The following is a 13556-nucleotide window of genomic DNA, read 5'->3' as shown; positions in this document are numbered from 1 at the left end:
TATTTTTATTTTTTGAGACAGGATCTTGCTCTGTTGCCCAGGCTGGAGTGCAGTGGTATGAACATGGCTCACTGCAGCCTTAACTTTCTGGACTCAAGCAATCCTCTCGCCCCAGCCTCCTGAGTAAGTAGCTGGGAGTACAGGCATGTGCCACCACACCTGGCTAACTTTTGTATTTTTTGTAGAGATGGGGTCTCACTATGTTGCCCAGGTTGGTCTCAAACTCCTGGGTGCAAGAGATCCTCCTGTCTCAGCCTTCCAAAGCTGGGGTTACAGGTATAAGCCACTAGGCCTGGCCTAGACTGCTTTTAAAATTCAAATCATGACCATCTGACGGACTTTGATAGATTCTCTGATGGATTGAGTGGTTTATGATCAGCATTAAAAACAAACAAAAAAAGATCCCATGTAATGAAGATAAACAATGTATTGGAGCACATTATCTTCTAATCTATCTAAACTTTTCAGTCATGAATATCAATCTGGAAAATGCTGTATTAGATTAACCAATTAATTAGTATGTGATGTTACCACCCATGTATCTATATCTGTGTTCACTGCTATGGAGAGAATGGTAACCTAGTTCAGACGCCATAGATCCTGATTAGGATTTTCTGCCAAATGGACACAAAAATTTTGTTGAAATTGTTTCAGCCAGAAGACCAGCCAGGAAAACAAACAAAAAAACCCTGTTAATAAAATGAAAGGTTAAGATGTAACTTTATGGCTGGTTGTGGTGGCTGATGCCTGTAATCCCAACACCCCTCACTTTGATCCACAAGGCAGGTGGATCACCTGAGGTCAGGAGTTCAAGACCAGCCTGGCCAACATGGTGAAAACCCATCTCTACTAAAAATACAAAAATTAGCTGGGTGTGGTGGTGGGTGCCTGTAATCCCAGCTACCAGGGAGGCTGATGCAGGAGAATCACTTGAACCTGGGAGGTGGAGGTTGCATTGAGCCCAGATTGTACCACTGCACTCCAGCGTAGGTGAAAAGAGTGAAACTCTGTCTCGGGAGGTGGGTGGGAAGATGTAACTTTAATAAGTGTTGAAAAGGACATTAAGTTTCTATTAAAGGTAATGTGTGCATGGCGTAGTCTGCTTAATGTTGCTTACAACAGAATAGCTGAAACTGGGTAATTTATAAAGAAAAGGAATGTATTTCTTAAAGTTATGGAGGCTGAGAAGTCCAAGGCCAGGGGGTTGTACTTTGCGAAGGCCTTCTTGCTGGTGGGGACTCTGCAGAGTCCCAAGGCAGCACAGGGCAAAGCAGGGCGATGAGGCTCAGCAAGTGAGCTCAACACTTTCTTCCTCTTTTTATAAAGCCACCATTCCACTCCCATGACACCCATTACTCCATGAGTTTTGGAGGGGACAAATATTCAAACCATAGCAAAACATGTGATTAAAAAAAAATAACAGCCTGTAATCCCAGCACTTTGGCAGGCCGAGGTGGGTGGATCACTTGAGGCCAGGAGTTCGAGACCAGCCTAGCAAATATGGTGAAACCCTGTCTCTACTAAAAATACAAAAATTAGCCAGGCTTGGTGGCAAGCGCCTGTAATCCCAGCTACTCGGGAAGCTGAGGCAGGAGAATCACTTGAACCCAGGAGGCGGAGGTTGCAGTGAGCCGAGATTGCGCCACTGCACTCCAGCCTGGGCGACAGAGCAAGACTCGGTCTCAAACAAAACAAAAACAAAAATACAAACAGTATACTATAGAGTATGGTCACATTTTTCATTCGTATGCATATTATAGGATAAGTGACAGACATGTCCTAGTGGTAGTTTCAAATTTGGGGATCTGTAAATGTCCACTAGACTATAAGCTCCAAAAGGGCAGGGACCACATCTATTTGATTCCTTAGCATACCTGGCAGGTATGGAACAAATATGTATTGAATAAATCTAAGGCATAAAGTTGAAAATGTGTCAGAGGTCTCTCATCCTCCATTCTGTCCTATATCTTTGCAAATATGATATCCTGTTTTATGCGCTTGGATCCCTCTGCCTCCAATGTAAGTGCAGGTTCTGTTTCTCCCAGTTCTACTTCCCAGACTGCACGCTCCCCAAGGCAGGACCTGGATTTTCTCTTCCTCCCTTCTCCCTGCTCCTGGACAGAGCACTCCCCAAGGACACAGCCTAAACCTTCCTTTTGCCCAGCATGGCTGGGCAGGTTTTTGAATAGAAAATGATAGATCTTCAGCAGAAGAAAATTCCAGAAAAACTTGAGTATCTGATGGGCATTTTCTTAGGGGATACAGCAGATGTAAGAAGGGAAGCCTCAGAGAAGACCCATCCCCTCAGTCGACGGTACATCAGACCTGGAAGGGATCTTTAAAAAGATCCAGTCAACCCACTTATTTCAATGCTATTCAAAAAAAAAAAAAGAGAGAGAGAGATTAAAGAGAAAAAAAGAGAGACAGAGAATCTCCAAGATCCATCAAGCCCCATCTAACTTATTTCTAGCCAGTATTTAACATAATAAAATTCCAGAAGAAAGTCTTTGATGTGATATCAATTGTTTCCAGCTGAGCAATGTGTTGTATACTGTGTCTAAGGCTTGACTGGCTGCCTTAAATTTTAATATATCTAGGATTCCATTTTCCCCATCAAATGTTTACCATCCCCTTAAACACTTTTTGTCCCTTCCTTTTCTTGACAAACCACTGCTGCCTTATTTTGCATTTGCCACGCCTTTTTTGGGCTTCGCATGTGAAAGCACTTTGAAAATTTTAACATACCATATTATTATTTAAATGCTTGCTCATTTTCCATCTGTAATCTTGCAATTTAACTCACTCCTGGGTTAGTGACATGTATTTCCATTAAGTGGAATCACATCTTTCACCTGGTTAAACCACATTCCAAAGCCTTCCCATTAATTAATTAGAACAAAATCCACATTTTTGACCTTGGCCCTACAGGTCGGCCTCTCCTGCTTTCTGACTTTCTCTCACACTGCTCCCCTTGCCTACTAGGTCTCAGCACTCCTTGCCTTTTTGTTTCTGAAACAAACTAAGTTCATTTCCAGCTGAAATCCTTACACCTGCTTGTCTCCTCACCTGGACTGTTCTTTACCTACCTTTGAGTTCCTCCTCCTTCACCATTCAATTCTCTGCTCAAAAAGGCCTTCCCTGCCAGGCACGGTGGCTCACGCCTGTAATCCTAGCACTTTGGGAGGCTGAGGTTGGCCCGAGCTCAGGAGTTTGAGACCAGGGTGGGCAGCATGGTGAAACTCCGTCTCTACTAAAAATACAAAAAAAATTAGCCAGGCCTGGTGGCGCCCGCTTCTAATCCCAGCTACTTGGGAGGCTGAGGCAGGAGAATTGCTTGAACCCAGGAGGTGAAGGTTGCAGTGAGCCGAGATCACGCCACTGCACTCCAGCCTGGGTGACAAAGCGAGACTCTGTCTCAAAAAAAAAAAAAAAAAAAAAAAAAAAAAGGCCTTCCCTCACTACCACTCTGTATACAATAACCACCTTCTACTCCCATCCTCTCACCCCATTTTATTTTCTCCAGAGCATGATTTGAAATTGTCACTTGCTTATCTATTTAATCTGTTCCCTGCTTTGGTTACCATGTCCCCAGCAGCTCAAACAGTGTGGTAGGCACTCAGATGTTACTGGCTTCTCAATGAACATTTGTTGACTAAATGAAGTGCAATGAGAAGGATGAAGGCAAAAGTATATACTTATCCTAGCACTTAACAGGAGCAGGGGGCCTCACCGCCTCAACAAAAATGCAAATTAGCCATTTAAGACTTTAAGTTTGCAAGAATGTACTCATTTAGTCAGCAAATACTGACTGAGCACCTACAACGTTTAATACACATCTGGGTGGCTGGGCGTGGTGGCTCACACCTATAATCCTGGCACTTCGGGAGGCCAAGGCAGGCGGATTGCCTGAGGCCAGGAGTTTGAGACCAGCCTGGGCAGCATGGAACCTGGTCTCCACTGAAAATACAAAAAAATTAGCCAGGCGTGGTGGCGTGGGCCTGTAGTCTCAGCTACTTGGGAGGCTGAGGCATGAGAATCGCTTGAACCCGGCGGGGTGGAGGTTGCAGTGAGCCACTGCATTCCAGCCTGGGCGACATACACTGTCTCAAAAAATAATAATAAATAAATATATATATGTATATAAATAAATGTGTATATGTGTGTGTGTGTATATATATATATATACACACACACACATATACACACACACCCCTGGGTATTGTGTTAAAACCTGCTGCCTGCCTCTGAGGTATTTTTAGACTAGATGGAGGGTGAGAGATGTGCACAATCAAAACATATGGAGAAAGGGTTAAGTGCCACACAAAATGTGTATGGCAATTCAGACGCTGGACTGAGCAGTTGTCACTGGGAGAAGAAGCCTTAAAGGGTAAGTGAAGTTAAGACTGGCCTGGAAGAGTGAGAACTGGCATTCCAGGCAGATTGAACAACACACATAACACAAAACAAGCAGTCCAGACCTGTTGATTTTCTGGACTGGACGTCAATATGCTAGAGTAGATGTAGTGTGTAGGAAAATCAAGTCTGGGAAGGCACGTAGGGCCCAAATTGTGAGGGGTCTTAAACAGTAGGTAGTGAGGAACTACCCATTTTGTTGTGAAAACTGTCCCTATTTATTTGTTTCCTTCCGAAGGGACGCATAGTCATGTTAGTCTCATTCGGGGTCTGTGGCTGTTCTAAGGACGCTGCCAAGTTCTGGTTAGCAAGGAAAGCACCGTGCACGCCATCTGAGACGACAGTAACCTTCCTTACCTTAGACCATTCGGAGGTATCCACCCAGTAGAAGGTGATTTTTCGGGCGACCATGACTTCCTGGACTCTCTTGGGCAACAACTTCTCCATCACCTGCTTAGGGGTGGGCGGCAGGCGCTGGGCCTGGGCCTCGCACCCAGACACGAACTGCAGCAGCTCCCTCTGCGAGTGCGGACAGGGGGCCAGGAGGAAGACGGCGTTCACCAAGCCCCCGAGCGCGGCCTCGGCCTCCTTGGCCTCGCTCTCCACGTCCAGCAGTCTCCTCCCGCTGCTCCGCAGGATCGGCTTCGTGGGCGACGTGATCTCGGGCCGGTCCCACTGGTAGTCTAGCAGCGTCTCCATCAGGGCGCCGTGCGTGTGGGTGGCCCTGGGCGCCGGGCCGGGCAGGTGGGCGCGATCCTCGAGCCTGGCCTCCAGCTCCTCCTCAAAGTCCTCCCACGAGCGGGACCCCAGCTCGCGGAAGTCAGACACGCGGGACGGCCGGCTCCGCGCCCCCTGCGAGTCAAAGAACTTGAAGGCCCAGTGGACCCTGGCCAGGCCGAATCGGCAACTCAGATAGGTGAGGAGGCGCAGGGCGGCCCGCCGGACCCGGCTGTGGCGGGCGGCGCCGCCCGCGGTGTCCAGCAGCAGCATTACTTTGTGACAGCATGCCATATCGGCCGTGCCGCCGCCCCGGGGCCCCGGTCCGGGCCCGCGCCACCGTCCCTTAGTCCCTTCCTTCAGGGAACCAGCACCACTCACTGCTTTCCTTTGGGACCCTGGTCGAAAGGCTCCCGCGCTCTCCAGGAACTGCTGCTATTGGGGGAGCTAGTTTCCAAGGTTTGCTCCTATTGGCTGCTTTTCTTACGTCAGTTACGAGAGCAACTTCCATTTTTGGCGGTGATTGGAGGGGCAGTGGAGAAAACTTCAGTCTGACTGGTGGAGAGAGTGACGGTGGGCGGGTCTCTGTGGTCCGAGAGAAGCTTAGCATTCATTGGCCTGGGCCTTCGTTTTAAATTTTAAAGAGGTGGTGCCTCGGGGGCGTGTCGAGAAGTTTCGCCATTGGAAAGAGGCCAGCGTTTGTGCGCAGTCGTGAGTGCGGACTGCGGGGCCACGTTTCCCAAGACCGAGGAAAACTTAGTGCCGGGAGGGAATTTGGGATGGTTTGAATCGAACTTGTTGAAATCCCTGTGGACCGCCTAGGAAGTAGAATCTGACGACTACGGCTTTTTCTGTAATTTAAAAAATTTTATTAAAAATTAAAGGTTCACTCCCTTTGCCCCAGTAACTTCTAGGAGTTTATCTGCAGAAGGTAATCGGAGAGCCAGATAAAAGACGTCTGTACATCTTAGAGTTTATTTAACATCAGAAAAAATGGAAACAGTTTGGGAATGGTTAAATAAGGTATGGTACACGCCCAAGGGGAGCATCGTGCAGCTCCTTTTTTTTTTTTTTTTTTTTTTTTTTGAGACGGAGTCTCGCTCTGTCTCCTAGGCTGGAGTGCATTGACACGATCTTGGCTCACTGCAACCTCCATCTCCCGGGTTCAAGCGATCCTCCTGCCTCAGCCTCCTGAATAGCTAGGACTACAGGCGCACGCCACCACCCCAGACTAATTTTTGTATTTTTAGTAAAGACGGAGTTTCACCATGTTGGCCAGGCTGGTCTCAAACTCCTGACCTTGTGATCCACCCGACTTGGCCTCCCAAAGTGCTGGGATTACAGGCGTGAGCCACCAAGCCCGGCCTAGTGCAGCTTCTTAAAATAGTGTTTTATTATGTAATGTTAGGTTTTAAAAGTGGATTGCAAGCAGCACCTGCAGTGAATTCCCTAAATTTTCTATCTACATGTATATATAGATAGAAATCACATGTAGATTTGCATTACAGATAGAAATTATATATCGCTATATAGATAGAATACATAGAATTATATATAGATAGGCCGGGCACGGTGGCTCACGCCTGTAATCCCAGCACTTTGGGAGGCCGAGGCGGGCGAATCACCAGGTCAGGAGATCGAGACCATCCTGGCTAACACAGTGAAACCCTGTCTCTACTAAAAAAAAAAAAACAACAACAACAACAAAAAGGAATTATATATAGATAGATAATCATAGATAGAAGTTATATATAGATAGAAATGCATTTATATGCATATTTTTAAACTGTTAATATAATATTGTGTACCGGAAGTTGTTTGTGATTGTCTCTCCATGTGATTTTTTTTGAAACTTTTTTACACTTCCTCTCGCTGGACACCAGTGAACAGGCTGATTTCAGAGATGTGAGATGTGCCTCTAGGATCAGTGGAATATGGTATTTGGAAAGAAGAAGGGGACAAAAAATGAAGGTCGGTTACCTGAATATGTGTTTAGGGAGATTGATCCAATACTCCACACCATTGAATTCTGCTTGCTAAGTAATTCTGTTTCCACCTGGAAACAGAACAACTTCCTTTATATGCTTTGGCTACAACTTCCTTTATGTGCCTTGGCTTCTCCAATCAAAGTCCTCAGCAATTACTGCCTCATGTACAACAATTTTCTCTTTTGGTTGAGTTTTCTAGGGCTGCCTGCCATAACAAAGGATCAAACCCAAAAATTGTCTCACAGTTCTGAAGGCTTGATGTCCAAAATCAAAGTGTTGGCATGCACTTGCTCCCCTCCAGCCCCCATGGCTCTAGGGGAGAATCATCCTTTGACTCTTCTAGCTTCTGATGTTTGCTGGCAATTCTTGGTGTTCTTCCTGTGAGTCTTCCCGTCATCTTCCCTCTGTGCATGGCTGTCTCTGTGTCCAAACTTCCCTTTTATAAGGACACCAGTCATGTTGGATTAGGGCCCACCCTAATGACTTTATTTTAACTTGCTTACTTCTACAAGACCCTGTTTTCAAATAAGATCACATTCTGGGGGATGCTGGGGGATAGGAGGACCTTAACATATCTTTTTTTTTTTTTTTTGAGACAGAGTATCGCTCTGTCGCCCAGGCTGGAGTGCGGTGGCGCGATCTTGGCTCACTGCAAGCTCCACCTCCTGGGTTCCCGCCATTCTCCTGCCTCAGCCTCCCAAGTAGCTGGGACTACAGGTGCCAGCCACCACACCCGGCTATTATTATTATTTTTTTTTGTATTTTTAGCAGAGACAGGGTTTCACCATGTTAGCCAAGATGGTCTCGATCTCCCGACCTTGTGATCCGCCTGCCTCGGCCTCCCAAAGTGCTGGGATTACAGAAGTGAGCCACTGCACCCAGCCAGGACCTCAACATATCTTTTTGGGAGGACACAGCTCAGCTCATAACACCTTTCATCCTTATGCCAGTCATTCATTTCACTCATCCAGCAACACTTACTATATACCAGGCAGCATTCCTGCCCTAATGGAATTTCCCGTCTAATAGGTAGGGGATCAGACATTAGACAGATAATAATACAGATGAACATAATATGAAAAAAAATTTTTTTTCCGAAAAGAGATTTTTTTGTGTTGTTTTGTTTTGTTTTTTGAGACGGAGTTATGCTCTTGTTGCCCAGGCTGGAGTGCAACGGCGTGATCTTGGCTCACTGCAGCCTCCACCTCCCGGGTTCAAGCAATTCTCTTGCCTCAGTCTCCCGAGTAGCTGGGAATACAGGTGCCCACCACCATACCCCACTAATTTTTTGTACTTTTGGTAGAGATGGGGTTTCGCCATGTTGGCCAGGCTGGTCTGGAACTCCTGGCCTCAGGTGATCCACCCACCTCAGCCTCCCAAAGTGCTGGGATTACAGGCATGAGCCACCACCCGGTCTGAAAAGAATTTTAAGGGGAAAGTGAAGCATAGGATAAGGGACTACAATGGGTGAGCCGGTTAAGATTTTTGTTTAAACTTTAACGTATTCACATATTGCATTTTGTGACATATTGCATCACAAGCCTTACCGAAGTGTATATTGTGCCTTGAGGTGTTAAGGGATAAGCAACAACCTAACGCAGTGAGATTTAAACTGAGATTTTAGGGGTAAGCAGGAGTTTAACAATGGCGGGTGAGATAGGGACAGGAAAGAGCAGGGAGGAAAAGTGATTGGGGCATCTTTGAAAGACCCAGACAGGAAGGAACATAGAGAGTTTGAGGAATGGAAGGAGCGCAGTGGGGCAGTGGGGCTGGGTGGTGGTGAGCAGGTGGTGGGATGAGAGAGAGGCCAGGGAGGCAGTGGGGCCAGTGAGAGGCTCTGGAGACCCCAGAGGTAGCTTGGATATTCTACTGAGAATGATAGGAAGCCAGGGGAAGGTTTTGAGGACGGGAGGGACTTGATATGATTTGTGTTTTGAGAAGAGCGCTCTGGCTACTAGGTGGAAAATTGAATATGTAGGGGCAAGAATGAAGCAGTGAGACCTGTGAGGACATGCTGCAGACCATGTTGGGGACTGTTTTGCAAAGGGAGGAGCTAACACACAAGGAAGTGCCCAAGGCAATCAACCCACTGTTTGCAGGAAGAAAATATTGAACTTCTGTTTCTCTTACTTTTTATCTGACAATGCACTCATTCATTGGGTACCAGTGTTTTGTGACTACTGCATTTTTCATTAATCTGATTAAATGGATTGAAGGATTATCCAATTGAGTTTTAACTAAAACGAGTCTCAAAAAATGAACAAGTGTGGCCAGGTGCAGTGGCTCACGCCTGTAATTCCAGCACTTTGGGAGGCTGAGGCAGGTGGATCACCTGAGGTCGGGAGTTCGAGACCAGCCTGACCAACATGGAGAAACTCTGTCTCTACTAAAAATACAAAATTAGCTGGGCGTGGTGGCGCATGCCTGTAATCCCAGCTACTCAGGAGACTGAGGCAGGAGAATCGCTTGAACTTGCGAGGCGGATGTTGTGGTGAGCCAAGATTGCACCATTACACTGCAGCCTGGGCAACAGGAGCGAAACTCCATCTCAATAAAAAAAAAAGAAGAAGAAGAAGAAGAAAAAAAAGAAAAAGAACAAGTGGCTTTACAAGATTCCTGCTAAGAAGTCGTATGTTGGAAGTCGTATTATTAATATTAACAATGCAACCACAAGCAAATCACATGAAAATGGTGGATCTGACATTCTTGTTTTCCTAGTATGAGATCTTTTTTAGCCACACTTTGAGATTAAAAAAGACAATTTGATCAAATCTTACACTTGTGGCCAAGTGAAATGTGGAATTAATAAAAAGCCTATTTGAAATGCGTGTTTTTATTATAGTTAATCACAAACCTTACCTAAGTGTATATTGTGCCTTGAGATGTTAGGTAAAATGATCATATGAAGCTATCACAATTAGCAAGACATTTAAAAACTGCCTATTTTCTCTTTATGTCATCCTTTATAAATTTCTATTTTATGTTTTATAATACATATTAGTAGGTATCTGCATATAATTTGCCAGTTAGTAAATATACATATATTAGGGGTGCAGGGTCAGCTTCTATTTCTATATATTTCAAATTACATAAAGTATAATTCTGTCTTCATCAGGGAAAATACCAAATAAATGTGGAAACCGCTGGTCTGCTTATGATGGTGGCTTTGGTACAAGTGATGGATATGGTGAACTATTGTTGAATTCTGGATATATAATATTTTGAATGTGGAGGTGACATAACTTGCAAACAGATTGCGGAACAGAATAATGACTTCTAGGCTTAGGGCTGAAAATGGAATGAAGGGTGGAGAAGACTCAGTGAGGAAGTGATGGGAAGGAGGGTGCAGAATATCAAAGGTTCTAGTTAACCCATGTTAGCTTGAAGATACCTAATGGACCTCCAAGCGGAGATGCCAGGTGTGTATGCAGTTAGATATATGAACTGGGCCAGGCACAGTGGCTCATGCCTGTAATCCCAACACTTTGGGAGGCTGAGGCCAGTGGATCACTTGAGGCCAGGGGTTTGAGACCAGCCTGGCCAACATGGTGAAACGCTGTCTTTACTAAAAATATAAAAATTAGCCAGGCATGGTGGCTCATGCCTGTAATCCCAGCTGCTTGGGTGGCTGAGGCATGAGAATCGCTTGAACCTGGGCAGCGGAGGTTGCAGTGAGCCAAGACTGCACCACTGCACACCAGCCTGGGTGACAGAGCAAGAGTCCATCTAAAAAAAAAAAAAAAAAAAAAAAAAAGATAATGAACCTGGAGCTCTGGGGAGAAATTGAGGCACAGAGGTAATTTGAAAGGGATGAGTACTTAGCTGTCATTGAAAGTCCCAAGCCTGGATGAGAGGTTGGAAAGAGGAGTGGCCACTTGGATAGGAGGATGCTATGGTCTGAATGTTTGTAGTCCCCTAGAATTCATATGTTGAAACCTAATCACCAAGGTAATGGTATTAGGAGGTGGGAGGTGATTAGGTCTGAAGGGCAGAGCCCTCATGAATGGGACTAGTACCCTTACAATAGGCCCTAGGTGTGGTGGCTCACACCTGTAATCCTAGCACTTTGGGAGGCCAAGGTGGGAGGATTGCTTGAGCCTAGGACTTGGAGGCCAGCCTAGACAACAGAGCAAGACCCTATTTATGCAAAAATTAAAAAAAAAAAAACTAGCTGGAAGTGGTGGCACATGCCTGTGGTCCCAGCTACTTTGGAGGCTGAGGTAAATGGATCACTTGAGCATGGGAAGTCGCGGCAGTGAGTCATGATTGCACTACCTCATTCCAGCCTGGGCAACAGAGCAAGACCCTGCCTCAAAAAAAAAAAAAAAAAATAGACCTAAGGGAGCTCGTTTGCTCCACCCACTATGTAAGGACACAGCTAGAAACCTCTGTCTATAAACTGGAAAGTGGGCCCTCTCCAGACAACAAGTCTGCTGGTGACTTGATCCTGGACTTCCAGCCTCTGGATTGTGAGAAAAAAAAAAAATGTTGTTGTTGATAAGCCACTCAGTTTATGGTATCTTGTTAAAGCAACCCAAAATGACTAAAACAGTAAAATCAGGAGAATTTGGTGAATGTAAATCCAGTGAAAAATGGGTTTCAAGAATGAGGGAGTGGAATACTATGCAGCCATAAAAAGCATGAAATCACGTCCTTTATAGCAACATGGATGCAGCTGGAGGCCATTATCTTAAGCCGATTAATGCAGGAACAGAAACTCAAATACAGCAGGCTCTCGCTTATAAGTGAAGCTAAACACTGGATACTTACGGACATAAAGATGACAATACCAGACAGTGGGAACTACTAAAGCGGGGAAGGAATGAGGGGAGCAAGGGTTGAAAAACTGTTGGGTACTATGCTCACTATCTGGGTGATGGGATCAATTGTACCCCAAACGTCAGCATCACACAATATAGCCAGGTAACAAACCTGCACATGTACCCTGTGAATCTAAAATAAAAGTTGAAACTATAAATAAGTAATAGATAGAAAAAATTAAAAATGAAGCTGGGAAAAAAAGAATGAGAGAGTTGTTTACATTTTTAAAAGTTATCTTTTAGAGATGCCGAAATATTTTACCAACAAAATGATATAATGTGTAGGATTTGCTTCCAAATAATAGGGAGGGGAAGATGCAGAGGTGAGTCTGGGCAGGACTTCCCTGGCCGTGGGTTGGAGGTGGTTAGGCTGAGTGGTGTGTATGTGAGTCTCATTGTTTCATGCCCTCTCCTTCCTTTTTTTTTTTTTTTTTTTGAGACAGAGTCTCCCTCAGGCACCAGGCTGGAGTGCAGTGGTGCGATCTCGGCTCACCGCAACCTCTGCCTCCTGGATTCAAGTGATTCTCCTGCCTCAGCCTCCCGAGTAGCTGGGATTACAGGTGCGCGCCACCATGCCTGGCGAATTTTTTTGTATTTTTAGTAGAGGAGAGGTTTTACCATGTTAGCAAGGATCGTCTTGATCTCCTGACTTCATGATCCGCCCGTCTCTGCCTCCCAAGGTGCTGGGATTACAGGCGTGAGCCACCGTGCCTGCCTTTTTTTTTTTTTTTTTTTTTTTTGAGACAGAGTTTTGCTCTTGTCACTCAGGCTGAAGTGCCATGGCGAGATCTCGGCTCACTGCAACCTCCGCCTCCTGGGTTGGAGCAATTTTCCTGCCTCAGACTCCTGAGTAGGTAGCTGGGATTACAGGCGCTGCCACCAGGCCCAGCTAACTTTTGTATTTTTAGTGGAGACAGGGTTTCACCATGTTGGCTAGGCTGGTCTCGAACTCCTGACCTCAGGTGATCCACCGGCCTCAGCTTCCCAAAGTGCTGGGATTACAGGTGTGAGCCACCACGCCCAACCTCATGCTCTTTCCTTCTGTACATGTTCAAAATTCTCAGTGATTAAAGGAGGCAGCAGCGGAGGAACACAGGGCATGATTCCCTCTGCCACAGGCTGCTGTGAGGTGGGATAAAATGAAGGCTGAGAATGGACTGTTGGGTTGGGCAAGGTGACGGGCACTAGATTGCTTTGACAAGAGGAGTTCTGCTGGAATGGCAGGCATCCAGGGATCAGGGCACTGGCAGAGGGGGTATGAGGAGAGGAAGGCAATGAGGACAGGCCACTCTCTTGAGCAGAGCTTTTTTTTTTTTTTTTTTTAAATATAAAAAGGAGAGCTGAGAAATGAGGTGGTAGCTAGGGGACATGAGGAGTTTAGGAAAGGGTTTTTGATGTTTTGTTAACATCAGAATATTGCAGGAGATGTTGCAGTGTGTTTGTACTTGGTTGGAAATGACAGAGATTAAATGAAAAGCTGCTGATAGAAAAACAGCATTGGGGAGAAAGAGGACTGTGGCAGTGCAGTAGCTGTGTCCGGGGTCGGCTCTGTGACAATTTTAGGGTTCTGTTACAAAAGAGAGAAGGGGAGAATGGATATTGAGGAATAACTAGCAGC

General features: G+C 45.7%; 1 protein-coding gene across 2 annotated transcripts in view; it reads right to left on the bottom strand.

Annotated features, from left to right (window-relative positions):
• Window positions 1-5542, bottom strand: part of TICRR (TOPBP1 interacting checkpoint and replication regulator) — a 52193-nt gene extending 46651 nt beyond the window's left edge. Inside the window, exon 1 of one of the 2 annotated variants that reach the window (XM_003820426.7) lies at window positions 4771-5542. In XM_003820426.7, coding sequence (XP_003820474.4) covers window positions 4771-5424 — 654 coding nt within the window. In that variant the 5' untranslated portion in view covers window positions 5425-5542. The remainder of the gene's footprint in view (window positions 1-4770) is intronic. The other variant, XM_008973886.6, reaches the window with a different exon arrangement.
• Between the last annotated feature and the right edge of the window lie 8014 nt (window positions 5543-13556).

Source organism: Pan paniscus, chromosome 16 (assembly GCF_029289425.2).
Source record: "Pan paniscus chromosome 16, NHGRI_mPanPan1-v2.0_pri, whole genome shotgun sequence".
Taxonomy (NCBI): Eukaryota; Metazoa; Chordata; class Mammalia; order Primates; family Hominidae; genus Pan; species Pan paniscus.
This window is presented reverse-complemented; position numbering and strand designations above follow the sequence as displayed.